Here is a 19,929-nt window from a genome sequence, read left to right as displayed (position 1 = left end):
CCAGTTCCAGTGTGAGGGGAACAAATGCCTTACGAGCTGTGCCCCAAACCCAGCCACATTGGGTTCAGTTTTTCTTTCTGGGGAAAGCCATCTATCCCTCCCTCCTTTCCCCTCTCCTCTCTCCCTCCCTGGTCTTATTTGCTTCTACCTTTGCCCCTTCATTCTTTTTGATTTCTGGTTTTCATTTTGACGTGCATGGGAAAGTTTAATCTGGCCATCTTGCCATCTAAGTTCCTAAGGGATATAGCAGTTAAGAATACGAAAATGCAAAACCCTTCCCTTTCCCATCCTCCCCACTGCTAAATTCAAGGAACTTCTCGTGGCTTAGTAGGACTGGTGGTGTTTTGATGCAGAAGCAGTGGGCATGACCTGGGCACTCAGGTCAGTCGTGTCTTGGATGCTCAGCGTAGAGCCATGGCCCCCACAGGTCTTTGTCCCAGAATAGATACTAAAAAAGTGGTTGGATTTTAGTTGATGTCTCAAAGCCTTTAGAGTTCCAACCTGGCTTGGCCTAAGACGTTAATTTGAGGTCTCACAAAAAAAAATCACTGCAAGTCACTTTCTCCTTTGGTCAGATTGATCACTCTCCTGACTGCTGAAATCTCTGCTTTTATTGTTTGCCAGCATGTTTCCTGAGTATGCACAGGGTCTACAGGCTTATTAATTCTTTAATCCAAACCTTTTCCCAACACATGACTTCTTGACCCTCCCCATCGTTATCCACCATGAAACGTTGGACATGTTTATTAATCTGCAATGACACTGTTCAGTTTATACTTACTTCTAGGATGTTTTCTATCTCCAATTAATAATTTAAAATGCCAGTAAAGAAACACAAGATTATCTGGGAGGAAGAAAGTTCCTGGGATCATTTTGTCCCATTGCACCTAATTCATTCTCTAAGATAGTGTAGACATTGTTATTGTGTGGCTCAAAATGAGCTTATTGAATATTCCCGAGAGTAATTATACAAATATAACTGCTAATATCCTGTAGAGCCTAAGAAAGAGAAAGTCGATGCCCTCACTTTTGGTGATTGAGATAGAAGTATGACCATACATAAAATACAAAGTGTAACCAATGCCAGGGTGAGCAGCAGAGATCCAGGTTGCCTCATGCTTTTGGTTTTAAACGTACCTTATACCTGCTGTGAGCATGTCTGATGTGTTATCTGCTTATAATAATTTATTGGAAAAAGGTGTAGTTTGTTTAAAATTCTAAGTCTGACTGAAAGATAGCTATCATTTTCTTAGAGACACCCCTCTGCCCCAGAAACTGGTTGAAAAATCCCTCCAGAAGTATTTCTTTTGGGGCCAGGGATTCAGCAGGTATTGAGTGGAGGTGTTCCGTTTGCTCTGGAATATCCCAGTTACCAGTTGCTGTTCCCAGTTAGAGCTGACCTACCTGCAGAGGAGGGGCTAGCACAACCAGGTTTGCAGCTCTGGTGAGAAGCATTTACACTGTTATTCTAGTATGGGCAAAAAAGAAAAAAAAATAACTAATTTTTGAAGTTGCATCCTTGGCTTTGTGTGCCCTGTGTGAATTTTAGGTAATGATGGAAAAGTTAAATTTGAAATTGACTGCTGGCCCTTCTGCATAGATTGCCTTCTCAGCCCTTCAGTTTCTTTATCTTTAAGTTCAAGGGATTGAAGCCAGGCACAGTGACTCAAGCCTGTAATCCTAGCTACTTGGGAGGCAGAGATCAAGAGGATCATGGTTTGAGGCCAGCCTGGGCAAAAAGTTCATCTCAACCAGTGTCTGGGTGCTGTGATTTATGCCTGCCATCCCAGCTATGTGGGGATGCATAAGTAGGATTGTGGTCCAGGCCAGACTAGGCATAAAACAAGACCCTATGTCAATCTCAAAAATAACCAAAAACAGGTTCTGGTGGAGTGAGTGGCTCAAGAGGTAGAGAACCTGTCTGGCAAGTACAAAGCCCTGAGGTCAACCCCCAGTGCCATCAAAAGCTAGGAAAAAAATAAATAAAGGGATTGAACTAGAAAGGTCTCAAGTTTCTTCCAGGGTCTGCTGGTTGATGATTCTTGCTTTGCTCCAGGTGTGTCAGGTGGAGCTTGAGGCAGGCCAGGTCTTGAAGCTGTTGTCCATCCTCAGCCTAGCTTCTTTCTGCTCTACTACATTATTCTTTTATGCTCATCAAAACCCTAATTCTGTATATTTAACCTTTTCTTTTTTTAAAGGAAGAATTGGACATAGAAATGATATCATATATTATTTGTCTTTCTGTGTTTGGCTTCACTTAGCATATTATTCTTCAGGTTCATCCATTGTGTGACAAATGACAGCTCATCTTTTTAAAGACTGAATAGTATTCCATTATATATTTTCTCTATCCATTTGCTCATGGGCATGCACTTATGTTGTTTCTGTGTCCTAAGCTATTATGAATAATGCTGCAATGAACTTGCCAACCTTTTTAACTGACATGTCCCAAGTCCTTCAGTGCTTTTACATCTTAGACATTGGAGTGAAGTGCAGTGCCCATCTATGGGAAGTCACTCTGGAAAGGATGTCATTTGTTACTGGTGTTTCCTTGCTGTGCCCTTGGTGTTTGAGAGCTGTCTTCTTTGAGCGCTGAAGCAATTAGCGTTGAGAAAGCTGGCTCTTCAGGGTCCAGCGCACTCTCGCCTTTCATTTGCTGGAGCTATACATTTTAATGAAGTTGTTTCATCTATGTTGCCAAACACTAGAATTTTGCTGCTTCAATTCTAATTATCTCTACTGGCAAATGTGATGTTTTATTAAGGCTCTCAAGTGCTCTGTTTATTAAACGTCCCTACACTAGGGTGTTAGGCACATAGATTAGGTCAGCTGTGTTGATGGGTTATGGATGAAGGAGTCAAATATTTTCATCATGATCTTAAAGTGCAGTGGGCTTCCCTTTTGTGGAACATCCGGAACACCTTCTTCCATGAGCCCAGCCTCCTCCTGTATCTGTCAGCCACTACTAACCTGAGTATCTGAGAAATATGGCTGTTAGTGGTGGCTGTAGCCTGCATTTTCATTTTGGGTAATGCATTCATTCTTTCCCTCACTGTCATTGCTGATACCTGCATCATGCCTCATGGCTTGTGTATCTCACAGCATGCAGATAAGCAGTAATGGCTCTTTTGAAACTAGGTAATCCCAGTGGTGGTGGCAGGGGGTAGGGTACATTGTAGCACAGGAGGAGGGGCTCCTGTGCTACAATGTAGCCCCTCATCACTTCTTGGGTTTCCCTACTCCTGACTCCCTTTCATTGCTTTAACATACCCTGTGGGTGCACAGGTAGTGCCATGCAGCACACCTGGAGTGTGCCAGCTAGCCTGGTGACCCCCCACCCACACACACACCCTGTTACTGTGTCAGGAGGTGAAACTGCAGGTAGCTAGAGGTGTGGCTTCTACCATCCACAGACTGAGTCTCCATTTCACCAAGTCACACTCGATTCTTCTCACTTCAGTCCATGTCTTAACAAGAGAAGGACTGCAGCCCTACCTTACTTTTGTAAGTTGAACCAAAATGTGTAGACAAATGTTTGGGCATTCCCTGGCACACAGTCAGTTCTCAATACATGGTTAGTGCTTCCTTGAGCCAGCTCAGGCCCACACAGCTGCTCTGCAGCAACTCTGTTCTTTTCCCCAAGGTCCTATGTAGGCCCCCACATGCTTTCATCTTTCCTCCCCTGCTTCTTTGCCATGTCAGGGCACCAGGGGCATGAACTTACTGCTTTATTAATGACATCAGGGCTTTACCATCCTTCAGTTATTGTCCTTTCACCTTGGGGAGGAAAGGGACTGTCCCTTCCCTCCAACTCTGGCCCATAGTCTTTGAACCAAACTCTTGCTCCTTATCTCTTTCTGTCCATCTTGTAGACATGACCAAGAAGAAGTTTGGCCCCCATATTTATGCACGTTTTTTCCCATCATATCATCTTCCACTCTGACTTTAAGAAGTAAATGTGATGCTTTTCAATGCATAACTTATCCCTCGTAGGCTAAATATGGTTGTGAACAAGAACAGATCTTATTAAAGTTGCTAAGAGAGATGAAATAACTCAATTTGATAAAAGTTAATAGGAGTGTACTTAATTCACATTTACACCTTCTCAACAGCTCTACATGCATATTTAGCATTCTTTCTGGGGAAATTATGATCTGGTCCAGAGCAGTAGCTGTCTTAGTTCGCCTGGAGAACCATCCCTCATCTTGAGCAGGAACTATTGCTCTGTTCTGAACTCTTCTCATCTGCATCATTAAAAGCTTATTGTCTAGAAGTAAAGATGATTTGTGTAAAGCCTTTACTTTCTGCTGAACACAGTTCAGGGTCTATAAATGGTTTGAAAACTAACAACAAAGAAAAATTTTTGAAAAGTGTTTTTAATAATATCTATAAGAGAAATCATTTCCCCCAGTGTGGTTGCAGGAGCACTAGTCTGTTTATTTTATTCTTTGCAGAGTCCCCTCATGATAATGGTAGTAAGGGTGTTCGATAACTTGAGTAGCCTTCACTTTTCACACCTCTGCAGATGGAGTGGTGGGGTTGGCAGAGGCCTTCATTTTGCAGTTATCCTGGAATCCTCAGGTCGGGGGTTGGTTAGATGTGATCTTGGGTTCTTAGTGTCCAGGGGTAACAGGTTTGGAGACTTTGCTTTATATCAGAGGAAATGTCTGTGTCAACAAGGGCTTTCACCTGAGAACAGGAAAAGCTGAAGAAGTGAAATATTGTCAGGGATATCATAGAAAAGTTGCATTTAAAAAAAATGTATATCAAGTGAACTTATTTCCAGTAAGATGGACCTATATTTGCTGACAGGTGGGCCTTTGAACAGCGTGGTATGTGTCATTTTACCAAACAGGACAAAACCACAAGACTTATTGTCTTCACTTTTCTTCACAAGAATAACTTTCCTATGTATCATTAGTTACTTTATCATGAATAACGTGTAGTGTCATCTTGATGCTTATTAATCACCCTTTCCTTCCAACCAACTGTAAGAACCATTAGATGAAATCTGAGGCAGCCCATTGCTTTCAATTCATCTTCCTAAGCTGCTGTCAGCGAAATAGTCGACATTAACACCCACCGCAAAAGTGCTCATGAGCGGGTGCCTCTGAAGTTGGACATATTTAGCCATTAGAATTTGGAAAGCTAAGCCCATAAGGAATCAGGTGGCTGTTCATGGTGGGAGGTACTGCTCTTTTGAGAGAGCGGCTCCAGAGCCACCTGCACTGTGTGTTGGTATTTTTGAAAACGTGGCCATCAAGGACATGTTCTAACTCTGATTCCTAGCCTTTTGGAGACTCTGCCATTCCCAGGGTCATGGGACAGCAGGAAAGATGGGTTGATAAAGTCTCCACTGGTTGTTAAAGCTTCTGTTCAAGTGAGGTTAATTGGCCCATGCAGGTCTCACCAAGTGGACAAAGAAAAGGCCTCATACTGTAGACTGAAATAGAGAAGTGGGAAATGCGTGAATTCACAACTGACTGAAAATAAAGAATGCAGATTGGTCATTAAAATAGAAAACTGGTTCCTGGGATGGTCCACTTGCAAACCCAGAGCTTTGGGAGTCTGATCGGCAAGAGAGGACTCCATGTAAGGGACAGGATAAATAGGACTCAGAGAAGATTCATGAAAGTGTAAGAGAATGCTATGTGTGATTTTATTACATTGGGTTTGAAAACTTGGACATTGTAGAAGATTCTCTAAGAAAAGAGAAATAACCAAAATTAGGTCAAGGTATAGAGTCCTAAGGAGGAGATTTTTAAAGAAAAATTTTAAAAAATCTCCTAGAAAAAAATATACTCAGTTGCTTTTATGGGTGAGTTCTATGCAATCTACCAGAAACAAATATATTAGTTGTATGGTAAGCATTTGTGGAATCAAATGGCTGGACAAGGCAGGCATGAAATTAAGATCAGTCAAGGATGTCACTCATTGTTTAATATCACTTATGAACATAGATGCAACAAGCCTAAACAGATTAACTATTGAAGGAATAAATGCATGCCCCTCCTGGAAATCTTGCCTCAAATGTCACATGCTTTTTTTTTTGGTGGTGGTGGTGGTGGTGGTGGTGGTGGTACTGGGGTTTGAACTCAGGATCTTGCACTTGCAAGACATTTGCTTTGCCACTTGAGTCATGCCCCAGCCCTTTGTTGCTTATATTTTAGATAGGGTCTCACTTGCCTAGACTGGACTCAGACCTCATTCCTCCCATCTATACCTCCCATACAGCTGAATTAGAAATGCATATCACAAGCACAGCTTAGTTATTGAAATGGGTCTTGCTAACATTTTGTCCAGGCCAGTTCCAGACTATAAACCTCCTGGTCTGTGTGTTTGGGGTAGCTGGGATCATAGGTGTGTACCACCGCACCTAGCTCAAATGCCACCTTCTGCAGGCACTGTGTATTGTTCAGTTTAACCTGGCAGACATTGCATTCCCAGAGCACGGTTTTCCTGTTCTCTGTTTTCTCCTGTGGCACATATCACATAATTATTTTAGGGTTATTGTATATTGTTTTCTCTCTGGAATGGAAGGGTTTTGATATTTTGGTGTTTTCATTTTGTTTCCTGATATAAGCCATGTACCTAGAACAGTTGGCACCTAGTAAATAGTCCTCACAAAAAATGAATTAATCCCGAAATGTAGCATAGGACCTTGGATTGGACCCCGAATCAGATAAGGACACTAGTGAAGTCTGGTGGCCTCTGCATAAAGCCTGTAGCTTGGCTAATAAATACCGTACTGCAGTTACTTTCGTGTGTAAGACGTTAACGTTAGGGAAAGCTGGGCGGAGTGGGGGGGGAGATGTAGAAAGATACTTTATTGTTTTTGTAGCTCTTTTGTAAAGCTAAAATTATTTAAAAGAAAACCTTATTTTAAATTTAATCTGAGGAATTCTAAACTGTGTTAGTATTTAAAAAGTAAAATAAAATTATGTTCAGTTATACCTTAGGAATGACTTTATCCTGGCTACTCAGTTGGGAAGTACACACAGGCCTGCTGCTGCCTGCTGTCCTTGCCTCCTGCCTGCACCTCTTCCTTTATGCCAGGGTTTTGCTGAGTCCTAGCATTATGCAGTTTGCTGATTTTTTAGGCTGTTGTTTGTGGTCTGTTTCTGTGAGGTGGGAACTTTGTTCACTTGTGCTTCTAGCTCTTAGAACAGAGCCTGAAACAAAACAGCTATTCATTACTTAAATGAATTAAAAAAATTTGTGACTTAAATAAATTAATAAATATAATATGATTTGTGTTTCTAAGAAATAAAGAAAAACACCTTTGTCTCTTCCTTTCCCTCTCTCCTCTTCCTTTCCTCCCTCACCCCCCTCTGTTACACACACACACACACACACACACACACACACACACACACACACACACACACACACACACACACACAGGGAAAAAGTTTAGATGGAGCCTTCTAAATTAGCACACCTGTTACTCTTCAGGATGGAACTAGGCATTAATAGTGTAATGATGGGGCCTGGGCCAGGACAACAGTGGACACGCTAGACCTTGGAAACCTTTCTTAGTATGCACTTGCATGAACTCAAGAGTGAGGGCCTCTGGGTATCGCCTCACCCTAGTCCTGAACATTGTAGCCTTTCTCTGTATTTTGAATTATATGCAAACTTATAATTTCAATATAATCAGTGTTTTTAATTTAAAAAAATCAAAAATTAAAAAGAGAACAGAAGAAAAGCAAGTTGATCTGCGGTTCTTTAAAAATTGCTGAGAAATTATTTTATTTGTCTTTAAAATAAGAAATTAAGAGTAAAGACTCTCACATTTTCCACATTTTCTTTAGGACTTAAGCTACTGTATGGCCTTCAGTGTTAAGGAAAGCAAACTCCACTTTTTAAATTTTTAAATCCCAAGTGCAGTTTATTCCCTGGAGTAGTGAAGCAGTAAGTCATACCCAGAGTAACCATGTGTGTACAAGACAGAAGTGGGCAGCTATCTGTGTCAGGATAATCTTGAGATTGCAGAAATGTTTCTTGGTTTAAGTAGTTTTCTTTTATGATCTCAAAGTTACTTTCAAGCATAGTCTCCAAAGTTTGACACACCTGGTTTCTGATCACTCTCATGTCGCCCACCTAAAGCACCATGGGCCTTGTGGCAGCCCCTTGGTTCTTGGGCAAGGCCTGTGTGCCTCAGAGCTAATGTCTCAGTGATTTGTTTTGCCCCACTCACTTACTGATGGAGAGGCCTGATCTAGAAGAACCTGCAGTATTAATGGGCAACCTGGTCATTGTTCAACCTTGTGCCTAGAATAATGAGATGGAGCTCATTTGTCTTCATGGTGACTCAATTGTATTTCTGCATGGTCATGATGGAAGTTATGGTCTGTTGCAGGAACATCAGGAGAGCATTCTGGGTAGCACCATGCAAAGTGTGATTGCATTGCTCAACAATCTGGTTGCCTGCAAAGATTCAAATATGAAGCTGCTTTATGAACAAGGTAAATGCATCTTAGAATTAATCTCTTATTCTGATGAGTTTTGCCCATTTGTATGTTTCCTTTTTTATATATAGCAGAGAGTCAAGAAGCTAACTTAAAGTTAGTGAGTTAGAATAGATTATAAAGATCTATAGCTAATAATGAGATGACCAGCAAAAATAGAAGGACATAGTTTCCTACAATGAATTCATTTTCTCTTAAAATCACCAGACACTGCTTAATGATGATAAATCAAGAAGTAGAAGTGTAAGCGTGGTATTTAGAAGTACTGCTGCCAATCAAAATAAAAACAGATATGATCAAAGGCACCTTGGCAAATAAGATTGGATGAGTTGAGAATGAACTTACTTTACATCTTATGCATTACCTGTATGTTACAATTTTACAGTCATGTGCCTATTCTGCTTTTATATTAGTAAAAGATGTTAGTAGAATTGCTCACAAAAATAATATGCAGACAAAACTGAATCAAATTATCAAGTCACTGTTCTGATATTTCCCTCCAAGATTTTGGAGTTCTGATTCTATGTGGGCATTAAATTTTGACAATTTTTTCCTATCCTCAGAAAATATGCACTCTTTATATAATTAATATATGAGCAATATGATCTATAGGGCAAATTCCTGAGATTGGAATGACTAGATTAAAGGATATATATCATTGCAATTTTTATAGATATTAAAAGTTATTCTAAATGAGGTGCCAATTTGTACTTCCACCAAGCCATATGAAATTGCTTGTTTTTGTATCTAAGAGCATGTTACATTTCCTTGTTTGTTAGAAACATTTCTTGTGCTGGTTTTATTTATTTATTTATTTTTGGCATTACTGCAGTTTTGAACTCAGAACCTTGTGCTTGCTAGGCAGGTGCTTTGCCACTTGAGCCATGTCCCCAGTCCTTTTTTTTGGTCATTTTTGAGATAGGGTCTCGTGTTATTGCCTGGGTGGGCCTGGACCAGGTTCTTCCTACTTATACTTCCTATACATAGCTAGGATGGCAGACACACAGCACCACTTCCAGCTTATTTTATTCATGTGGAATCTTGCTAACATTTTGCCTAAACTGGCCTTGAACCAGGATTCTCCCAATCTCAGTCTTTTAAGTGTCTATGATTATAGGTGTGAGTCACCCTCATCTTTTTGTATCACTCAGCAATGTTAAGTAGTTTTCTTCATTTAGGCCTTGTGCAGTTCTTCTTAAGTATATCTTTTCCTGGTTATTTTCACCTTTTTATTGTTATTAGAAAATGAAATCTGCCATCTTATCTTCCAATTTTAAAAAGTCTAAAAATCTTATTTCTTTATTGGTACTGAGGTTTGAACTCAGTGCTTCATAACTGTTCTTATTATTATTGTACTGGGGGCACATTGTGACATTTACAAAAGCTCTTACGATACGTCATAGTTAAACTCACCCCTCTCATCACTCTCCTTTATCCCCTGTCAGGGCTTCACAACTTGCAAGGCAGGTGCTTTACCACTTCAGCCATGCCTCTGGCCATTTTTGCTCGGGTTATTTTGGAGATAGGCTCTCACTTTTTGCCCAAGCTGGCCTGGACCATGATCCCCCTATTTTACACTTCCTGCTGTTGTGCACTATCATACTGTTTTCCATTGTGATGGGATCTTGCAAATGTTTTCTGCCCAGGCTGGCCTGGAACTTCAGTCCTACTGATCTCAGCCTCCCGCATAGCTTGAGATGACAGGCACATGGCACCGTACCCAGCTATTGGTGGAGATGGGGGTCTCACAAACATTTTGCCCAGGCTGTCTTCAAACCTTGATCTCAGCCTCCCAAGTAGGTAGGATTATAGGCTTGAGTCATCACCCCTGGCTTTGATTCCTGCATATTGAATTTTGTACCTAAGTTTTAAATTTTTAGTCATGACAGCTCTTAGATGGTTCTTCTAGTTTTTCAGTTATATAATCGAAATAATTGTAAATAGTCATTTTTCCAATTTTTATAACTGTTTCTTTTGTCTTGTCTAATTTAAAGATACAGAAAGGAACAGAGGATATTGTCTTGGTTTTTACTTCAGAATATATTTTTTTGCTTCAGGAGTACTCATCCATTTGATTTTATTTTTGTTTCTTTTGTAACCAAGAACAAATAGTGACTTACCTCAAATGCTTTCTTGGCCTCTGTGGAAATGATCAAATGATATTTCCTAAAATCTGTTCATATACTGGGTTGTATTTAATAGATTACCTAATATTGAACCCATCTCAGCATTGAGTAGTTGATCATGTTTCATTATGATACATTGTCCTTTAATTGTGCTACTGAAATTCTTTGGTCATTTTAGGTTCAGGATTCCCCATTGCCATTTGTAAGTGTGACTGATCTGAAGTCTTGTCATCTCGTGCCCTCATGGCCAGTAGCTGTAGATCTCTGTAATCTCATGTTCAGCCATCCAGCAGGGCTACCGAGTATCTACAGGACCTTGCCCCCACAGTATCTGGTGTTTCTACCAAAGTCAGGAGAATGTTTTAAAGGATTTTTTTTATTGGGATGAAAATCAGTGATTTATAGGAAACTAAGTTTTTAATACAATTGTATTGTCAGGAGCATCACCATTGGGAATAAAGAGGACAGAGACAATTCTTTTCAGAATACAAAGAGGTCTTAGTCCCCCTTCCATCCCCTGCAAATGAATAAGAGTCAGGCAAGGAATCCATTCAGCTTCAAATATAGGCCATGCTTATGTAAGCAGAAGAATGAGTCAGATGACAGAGTGAGAGCCAGAGAGGAGCATTCCCAGGGAACAGAATTTTGGCCAAAGCAAAGAATACTTTTTTTCCTTGGAGCAAAGAAAATGAGAAAATGTGTCCACCAGTATCTCAGCATTGCCATGGATCATGTGGCTCCTAGCTGCCTTCTGTTTTCCTCTTTCTTAAATGAGTGTCTATAGGGGTCCTTCTTTCTGTGTTTAATGGTACAGTCTGTGACTGTGGAGGACCAGATAGCCTGTACTCTCATTCATAGGTCCTCACGCTTGAAGGGAGCATTGTCCAAGGAGCCTCGTGCCTATCTAGACCCAAGTCCCTGAAATGGGGCTGCGATAAGATGTGCTTTGGGGGAGATTAGGGCAGTGTGCCTCTCCTTTGAGGTGGGAAAACAGACTCCATAAGGGCTGAAGAGTACAAACTACTACTTGAGTTGTAAACATGCCCGCTGGATTATTTTAAACCTGCTCGCTCATGTTCATACATGATGAACATGTATGGGATGGTTTTAGGCCTTTAGCCAATCTCTTTGTTACTATGTTATAAGTCTATTCCTGTTTTCTATTCCTTCTTGAATCAATTATAATAATTTGTCTTTGTAGGCATTTCATTTACCATATCTTATTTACAGTCTTTCATATGTCTTGATAATCCTTTTTATTTCTGTGAGGTCAGCAGTGATGACCTTTCTTCCAATTAGCTGATACATTCTTGTGTCACTTCAAATCTGCTATTGAACTATTACTGTATTTTTCATTCCTGCTATCATGCTGTTATTTCCATGTGGTTTTCTTTCATAATTTCTCTTTATTGATATTCTCTATCTGGTGAGACATCTTTTTCACACTTTATTTGTTTAGATGTGGATTGCTATAGTTGTTTACACACAGTTAGTTGATTTAAAATCTTTGTCTAGTAAGTGCAACAAATGAGTCCTTCAGAAACAGTTCCTTTTGACTGCTTTTTCCCATGTATTGGCCATATTTTCCAGGCTTTGCTTTTTGATGTGCTTTGCAATTTTGTTTTCTTTTTCTTTCCTTTTTTCTGGTACTGGAGGTCTCACATTTTCAAGGCAGGCACTCTTCTACTTGACCAACTCTACCAGCCTTTTTTGGGTTGATTTTTTTTTTTTTTTTGAGATAGGGTCTCACTTTATGCCCAAGCCAACTTGGACTGCAATCCTTCTATTTGTGCTTCCCAACTAAATGGGTTTGCAGGCACATACCCTTATGCCCAGCCAGTGTTTGAGATGGGATCTCATGAACTTTTGCTCATGCTGACCTTGAACTGCTGTCCTCCACATCTTTGCCTCCCATGTAGATAGGATTACATGTGTGAGCAACAGTGCCTGGCCGTGCTTTGTAATTTTGGGTTGAAAGGTAGACATCTTGGATGAGAGAAAGAAGGCAGATCGCCTTACAAGGTTATTTTGTTTTAACACTTTTATTAGCATATATTAGTTGTACAGGGGTTTCATTGTGATAGTTCCATATATGCTTGCAGTGTACCCACACGGTTATTTTGTTACTGATATTTTGTTGTTTGCTTGTTAGGTAGCTAAGACAGTGAGTGAGAAGGCAGATGCCTGAACATGAGATTTCAGAGGTTTATAGCTAGCTATTGGTCACAAAGCCGTGGGATGGCGTGGGCAAAGCAAGTAGAGGACTGGCAGTTAGGAAACAGAGGTCAGACGTGGGAGGATGGTCCTTAAAGTGACCTAGATGGCTACTGAAACTGTGCGCTCAATGATTGTTAAGAGACAGAACACAGAGGTAGAATAGAGGTTTGCCCTGAAGGTAATGAAGCTTACATGTCAGGATCCCTTGTTTGCATGGGGTCAATTTTATATTCAAATATTCTGTTTTCTTTTTCTAGTCCTGTTCACCCCCTAACTGTATTCTCTTAAGTTCTCACAAAACTTCGACTGTGAAGGGAAAATCAGAAAACTAATTGTTTCAGGAGTAGTGATGTAATGGCAGAATTGAGTAGCTAAAACAAAGGCTGTCTGATGCACAGGCCTAAAATATTTGCTGTATGGCTTTTTAAGGAAAAGTTTGCCAACCCCTTCCCTCCCTCTTTTCCCTCCCTTCATATTGGGATTTGAACTCAGAGCCCTATGCTTCTAGGCAGGTACTCTGCCACTTGTGCCACTCTACTAGCCCTTTTTGTTCTGGTTATTTTTGAGATAGGGTCTCGCTTTTTGCTTGGGCTGGCCTGGATTGCAATCCTCCTATTTGTACTTTCCCTTAGGGGGATGATAAGCATGTACCAGTAGGTCCACCCATTGGTCTCATGAACTTTTTTTGCCTGAACTGACCTCAAACTGTGATTCTCCCAATCTCCATCTCCCAAGAAGCTAGGATTACAGTCATGAGTCACCATGCCTATCTACTCTAGTACACTTGTTGGAAAAAGATGTGGGGGAAGAAAGGAACATTGGTAATTTTGAGTTGAAAATGAGACGAGTCAGGATCTAAATGGGAAGAGCTTTCTAGAGTAACATAGCCAAATAATATCTTCCTTTTTTATGTGTGTGTGAAAGCAGTGGCTGAGAAAAACTGTCAAAGTAAGTCTCAGAGCACTTACATTGAGGGCAAGTTGAATTTCTAAGTGATAAAGTAGATGACTTAATACAGTAAGGAACATTTTGTTTTTCTTAGTCGCATGTAAAACAGAGCTGCTGATCATGGTATCTTAGGGTCAGTGAAGCACAGTGAGTAATACACACCAGGACTCAGCACAGTGTCTGCTATTTCGTAGGCACCTGCAGAACACACAATTTCTGATAAGTGGATTTTCTCTGACATTATCCCCAATGTGTTACTATATTATAAAACTCAGGTTTTTCTTTCTTAAACATTTTCATTTCTAAATGAAATAGTTAGGGAGTTATAAAACAAAGTAGGACTATTTGTTTATATTTGAAAAATATCAGAGTTATTAACATTTTAAAACTGGCTGCTGGCTCATTCTTGTGCAATGACCTTTCTTTTTTTTTTTAATTCATATGTACATACAATGTTTGGGTCATTTCTCCCCTCTTCCCTCTGCCCCTTCCCTTAATTACCCCACTCCCTCCCTCTCCCACCCTACCCCCTCACTTCCAGGCAGAAACTATTTTGCCCTTATCTCTAATTTTGTTGAAGAGAGAGTATAAGCAATAATAGGAAGGACCAAGGGTTTTTGCTAGTTGAGATACGAATCGCTATACAGGGAGTTGACTCGCATTGCTTTCCTGTACATGTGTGTTACCTTCTAAATTAATTCTTCTCAAACTAACCTTTTCTTTAGTTCCTGGTCCCCTTCTCCTATTGGTCTCTGTCACTTTAAAGTATCTGCATTAGTTTCTCTGTGTTGAGGGCAACAAATGATAGCTAATTTTTTGGGTGTCTTACTTATGCTCATACCTCCCTTGTGTGCTGTCGCTTTATCATATGATCAAAGTCCAATCCCCTTGTTGTCTTTGCCCTTGATCTAATGTCCACATATGAGGGAGAACATACGATTTTTGGTCTTTTGGGCCAGGCTAACCTCACTCAGAATGATGTTCTCCAGTTCCATCCATTTACTTGCAAATGATAATATTTCATTCTTCTTCATGGCTGCATAAAATTCCATTGTGTGTAGATACCACATTTTCTTGATCCATTTGTCAGTATTGGGGCATCTTGGCTGTTTCCATAACTTGGCTATTGTGACTAGTGCTGCAATAAACATGGGTGTGCAGGTGCCTCTGGAGTAACCTGTGTCACAGTCTTTTGGGTATATCCCCAAGAGTGGTATTGCTGGATCAAATGGTAGATCAATGTTTAGCTTTTTAAGTAGCCTCCAAATTTTTTTCCAGACTGGTTGTACTAGTTTACATTCCCACCAACAGTGTAAGAGGATTCCTTTTTCCCCACATCCTCACCAACACCTGTTGTTAGTGGTGTTGCTAATGATAGTTGACCATTTCTTTATTGGTTTATTGATTTGGGGAGAGTTTAGTTTTTTAAGTTCCCTATATATTCTGGTTATCCGTCCTTTGTCTGATGTGTAGCTGGCAAATATTTTCTCCCACTCTGTGGGTAGTCTCTTCAGTTAGAGACTATTTCTTTTGTTGAGCAGAAGCTTTTTAGTTTTATGAGGTCCCACTTATCTATGCTATCTCTTAGTTGCTGTGCTGCTGGGGTTGCATTGACAAAGTTCTTGCCTATACCTATTAGTTCCAGAGTATTTCCTACTCTTTCCTGTACAACTTTAGAGTTTGGGGTCTGATATTAAGATCCTTGATCCATTTTGAGTTAATCTTGGTATAGGGTGATATACATGGATCTAGTTTCAGTTTTTTGCATACTGCTAACCAGTTTTCCCAGCAGTTTTTGTGGAAGAGGCTGCTTTTTCTCCATCGTATATTTTTAGCGCCTTTGTCAAAGACAAGTTGGTTATAGTTGTGTGGCTTCATATCTGGATCCTCTATTCTGTTCCACTGGTCTCCATGTCTGTTTTTGTGTTAGTATGCAATGACCTTTCAATGATGTATGTTAATTCCTGCTTCAGTATTACCAGCAGAGCTGTCAGGATAATGGATTTACATGACACAATGCAGTGCCAAAAAGTGTCACACCTCCAAGGAAGCATTTACAGAAACTATTGTTTGTCAGCAATGGTTTATGGAGTATCAGAAATCAAAATACTCATTTCTTATTAGGTTTGTTATTAAAGTATCTGAATCTGTGTTTACTCAAGAGACCAGAAAATCATTATGAGGGTTGTTGGGGCTTCAAGAGTAAAGAAAGCACACTTGATAGCACTCTTAGATTTCTTCACTTTTGGGAATAACATTAGAAATAATGTTGAACAACATGGGCTGGCAAGCTGTTTTTGCAAAAGACCAAATGGTAAATATCTTAGGCTTGAAGATCATAGGATCTTTGTTGCTATTACTAAATTGTGCCCATTTAACCTGAAAACAAATCATAAGGAGTCCATAAACAAAAAGGATAAAACTATTTCAATAAAGTTTTATTTACAAAGTTAGGTAGTCAGCCCACAGGCCATGGTTTGCAGACCCCTGTTTAGTAACTAACTCAGATTCTCTCAAGACTACCTTCAAGTCGTCACATGCTAACATATTTGTAAAATTTAGTTTCAAACTGTGATTCATCTCAAGAAATAACAGACAACATACAAAATAATGATCTAATAAGGAGCCTGTTCCTCGTAGCAGAATGAAGATGTATGAGGGAAAAAAGGAAAATCTACCCTAAAATTTAACTTAAAAATAATAATAAATAAATCTTGCTGCGGCAATTAGCCTTTGCTAGATAATAAACCACATGCACACATAAAGCTAAATGGGTTTTTAAAAAGTCACATATTTGCTTACTCTTGTGTGGTTAGCATATGTGCTGGAGGCACATTTGAGAGTGGTCTCCCTCTCCATCTGGCCTCCCATCAGGAAAGGTCACTCAGATGTCTTGACATGGTGGCAGAATCCACAGCGGACCTGAATGAAAGCTGCATGGTCTCTTCCTTCCTGGCCTTGGAAAACTCAAGTGCTTCCCTCACAGTCTGTCTGTTGAAGGAAATTACTAATCCAGCCTGGGTTCAAGGCATGGGAAAAGAGACCCCATCTCCAGAACTACCAAGAATATGTGGCCCTGTTCAGTTTACCGCAATTCCCTAGATGATTGCAGTCAGAGCTTCATGTGGCTTTCACTGGTGCACCTAGTTCAGGACCGGCCAACTTTATTCTGTAAAAGGCCAGACAGAAAATATTTGAAGCTTTGTATACAGGTCATATATTCTGTTTCAGCTGCTCAACTCTGTGCCTGTAGACAAAAACAGCTGTAGACCACATACAAATGAATGAGCAGGACTGTGTTCCAATAAAACTTTGCTTGCAAAGATGGTATTTGCCACTCCCAGGTCTATTTCATTAAAGTCATTTAGCAAATATTTGTATGCTGCAGCAATGACTAAAATTGGTAAAAATCTCTTAACTACATGGAGGGAAAAATAAACAAGAAACAAAATAAGTAAGTTTACATTAGATAATGCTAGATGTTAAGTGATGTTAAAGAGTAGAAGGTGGATCTGAAGTGTCTGCATGGGAGAAGGGGTTTAAGTCCTCGCTGGTGGCCAGAGAATTCCTCACTGTGAAGGTGATGGTTAAATTAAGGCAGGGAGAAGTGAGCCCTGCAGAATCTGGGGGAGATGGCAGAGAGCCCAACTCCTGCAGAAGCCTGGGTTGGAGCATGCCTGGCATGTCAGGAAGGTTGCCGTGGGTAAATAGAAGAGTAGCAGAAATAGTCAAGGGTGTTGGTGTGTTTGAAAACATAGTATCATTTTCATCAAAAGCAATTGAAAACATTAAAATCACTTGAGAATTTGTAACTACCTACTTACCTCTCTGTGGTGGCTAACTTGTGATGATGGGATCAGTGGTCTGGGAAGTTGACTCAGAGTCGGGCCTAGGACCCTCCCAGGTTGGAAAACCATGGCAATAAGATTTGGCTCCCTCCTAGAAGTAGGATCTCTTGTCTGCTGTCAGCCGGAGAGCAGCTGTGTGCACGCCTGGGGTTAAAAAGTCTTTTATCATCCCAGGCACCACTCTCTACTCTTTCAAAATTCTAATTGCTGCAAAGTGGTTTTATATTGAGCCAAAATTGACTTTTTTATGTTTCCTACAATATTCAATTCCAGTTTTCCCTTTTGGAACTATGCAGACAACATGTTATTCCAGTTTACCTGTAGGAGGTAAAATACCTTAAAGTATGAAATGTGCAAGCTGAACTTACATTATATTATTACCTTCATTGGTATTTTATAATATCTGATATTTAAGGTGCTTGAAATATTTTATTTCTTTTTGGATAACTTTTGCTGAGAGATATTTATTTCTTTACTAGACTGTAACTGTTATAATATCCCTTGTTAACATATCTGCCTAAACATTTGGTGTTTCTTGATTTTTAACATTCATTGCTTTATTGTTAAGGAGAATTTACTCAGACATATTAATTCTAGTTGTTATTTTCAAGTTGTATCAGCTGTTGTTGAATTTTAGTCTTCCCATAATTCTGAATTAAGACAAAAACCATCACATTTTGACTGTACTGTGTGTAAGTTGGCAGGGGGCCAGTTATGGACTGGGCTGTGATAACATTGTATTACTAAGTTGCCTGAGTTGCAGTAGCCTCAGTGGACCCCAATGAAGGAAGGTACTAGAACAGTTCTTCATTCTGAACGAACTCTTTCCTATCCTTAAATACATTCAGTGTACCTGGTCAGTGCCACCAGGTAAGGTGTGAGCCCTTCATGACACAGGGCCCAGTGTGACTGAGTCCTCTCACCCCAGGTTTCTCCCAAACAGCTGTGCTTGTTCTTCTTGTGTGGATGACTGATAGCCTTTAAGCTTCTCAAGGTAGCTCTGGAAAATATTTTCACTGCAGTATATTTAGTGGAGTTTCATTGCTGGATTTTTTTTTTTAGCATAATTTTTTTCCCCTTTATTGTTGTGCTGAGTGGGGGTCAAATGTAGCATTTACAAAGGTTCTTACAGTGTATCAAATGTATCATACCTGAATTCACCCCTCCACTATTCTCCTTCATTCCCTCTCCCTGGGTTCCTGGAACAGTTTCAAGAGGTACCTGTATACACATTATTTGCACTGTATTCATCCTCCTACTCCCTTTCCCCAACCATCTCCCCACTCCTACCAGTTCCAACAACCGCCCCCCTTCCAAAACCTGCTCCACCCTCTTGTTCTCTGATTTTGTAGAAGAAACAAACGATAAAAAGAGAAGCATGATATGTTTGCTAGTTTAAGAACACAGGAAGTTTCCTTGTGTTGTTTCCATGCATATATGTATTACAACCCCAACTGGTTCATCTCCTCTAGTCCTCTTCACTCCTCTCTACTGCCCTTTCCTTGGTGGCCCCAGCCAGTTTAAGATTTCTATATTCATTCCTGTACAGAGAGCCCATCAAACCACATTTCAGTTTTTAGTTTCCTTCCCTTGCCCTATCCCTCCCATGCACAGCCTCCCCTTAGTGTGACCCATATCCTATAATATTGCTGCATTTGTTTTAGGGCTATAATCTGAATATGAGAGGGAACATGTGGCTTTTGGCTTTCTGAGCCTGGCTAACTTCTCTTAAGGTGATGTTCTCCAGTTCCATCCATTTACCTGCGAATGACGAAATTTCATTCTTCTTCTGAGTAACTAGTGATAGTGCTGCAATAAACATGGGTGTGAAGGTGCCTTTGTTTGTATAAAGTAAATGGGTTTCATTGTGACATTTGTATACATGGGTGTAATGTTCTTTTGTCATATTCAACTTCTCTACTACTCTCTTATTCCTGGTCCCCCTTTCCCCTTCCACATCCCTGACAGCTCCTGTTTTGAAAATTTTCATGTCCTTTTTTAAATCTGACTTCTACATATGAGAGAAAATGTGTGGTACTTGTCTTTTTTAGTTTAGCTTATTTTGTTTATTATAATGATCTCCAGTTCTATTGATTTTCTTGCAAATGACATAATTTTATTCTTTATGACCAATTAAAACTCCTTTGTGTATACTTACCATTATCCTATCTTTTTTTTAATCAGGCAAAAGTCCCCCTTTATTCTTTTTGGTGGTACTAGATTTGAATTCAGGGCTCTGTACTTTGCTAGGCAGGCGCTCTACTGCTGAAGCCATAATGCTAGCCCATACCTTATTTTATTTATCAGTTCATCTATTCA

At 40.0% G+C, this 19,929-nt stretch overlaps 1 protein-coding gene across 13 annotated transcripts in view; it reads left to right on the top strand.

The window, feature by feature from the left end:
* The window catches only part of Ulk4 (unc-51 like kinase 4), a 548,798-nt gene that overhangs the window by 285,135 nt on the left and 243,734 nt on the right, over positions 1-19,929 (top strand). For 12 of the 13 annotated variants that reach the window (XR_012443110.1, XR_012443108.1, XR_012443109.1 and 9 more), the window contains one exon: positions 8,363-8,468. The exons of the other annotated variant lie outside the window; for it this stretch is intronic. Coding sequence is in view for 8 of the 12 variants with exons in the window: in XM_074059105.1 (XP_073915206.1) it covers positions 8,363-8,468 (106 nt within the window). In the remaining 4 variants the exon portion in view is untranslated. The remainder of the gene's footprint in view (positions 1-8,362; positions 8,469-19,929) is intronic. 13 annotated transcript variants of the gene reach the window in all.

The sequence above is a fragment of the Castor canadensis genome, chromosome 17 (assembly GCF_047511655.1).
Source record: "Castor canadensis chromosome 17, mCasCan1.hap1v2, whole genome shotgun sequence".
Lineage (NCBI taxonomy): Eukaryota > Metazoa > Chordata > Mammalia > Rodentia > Castoridae > Castor > Castor canadensis.
This window is presented reverse-complemented; position numbering and strand designations above follow the sequence as displayed.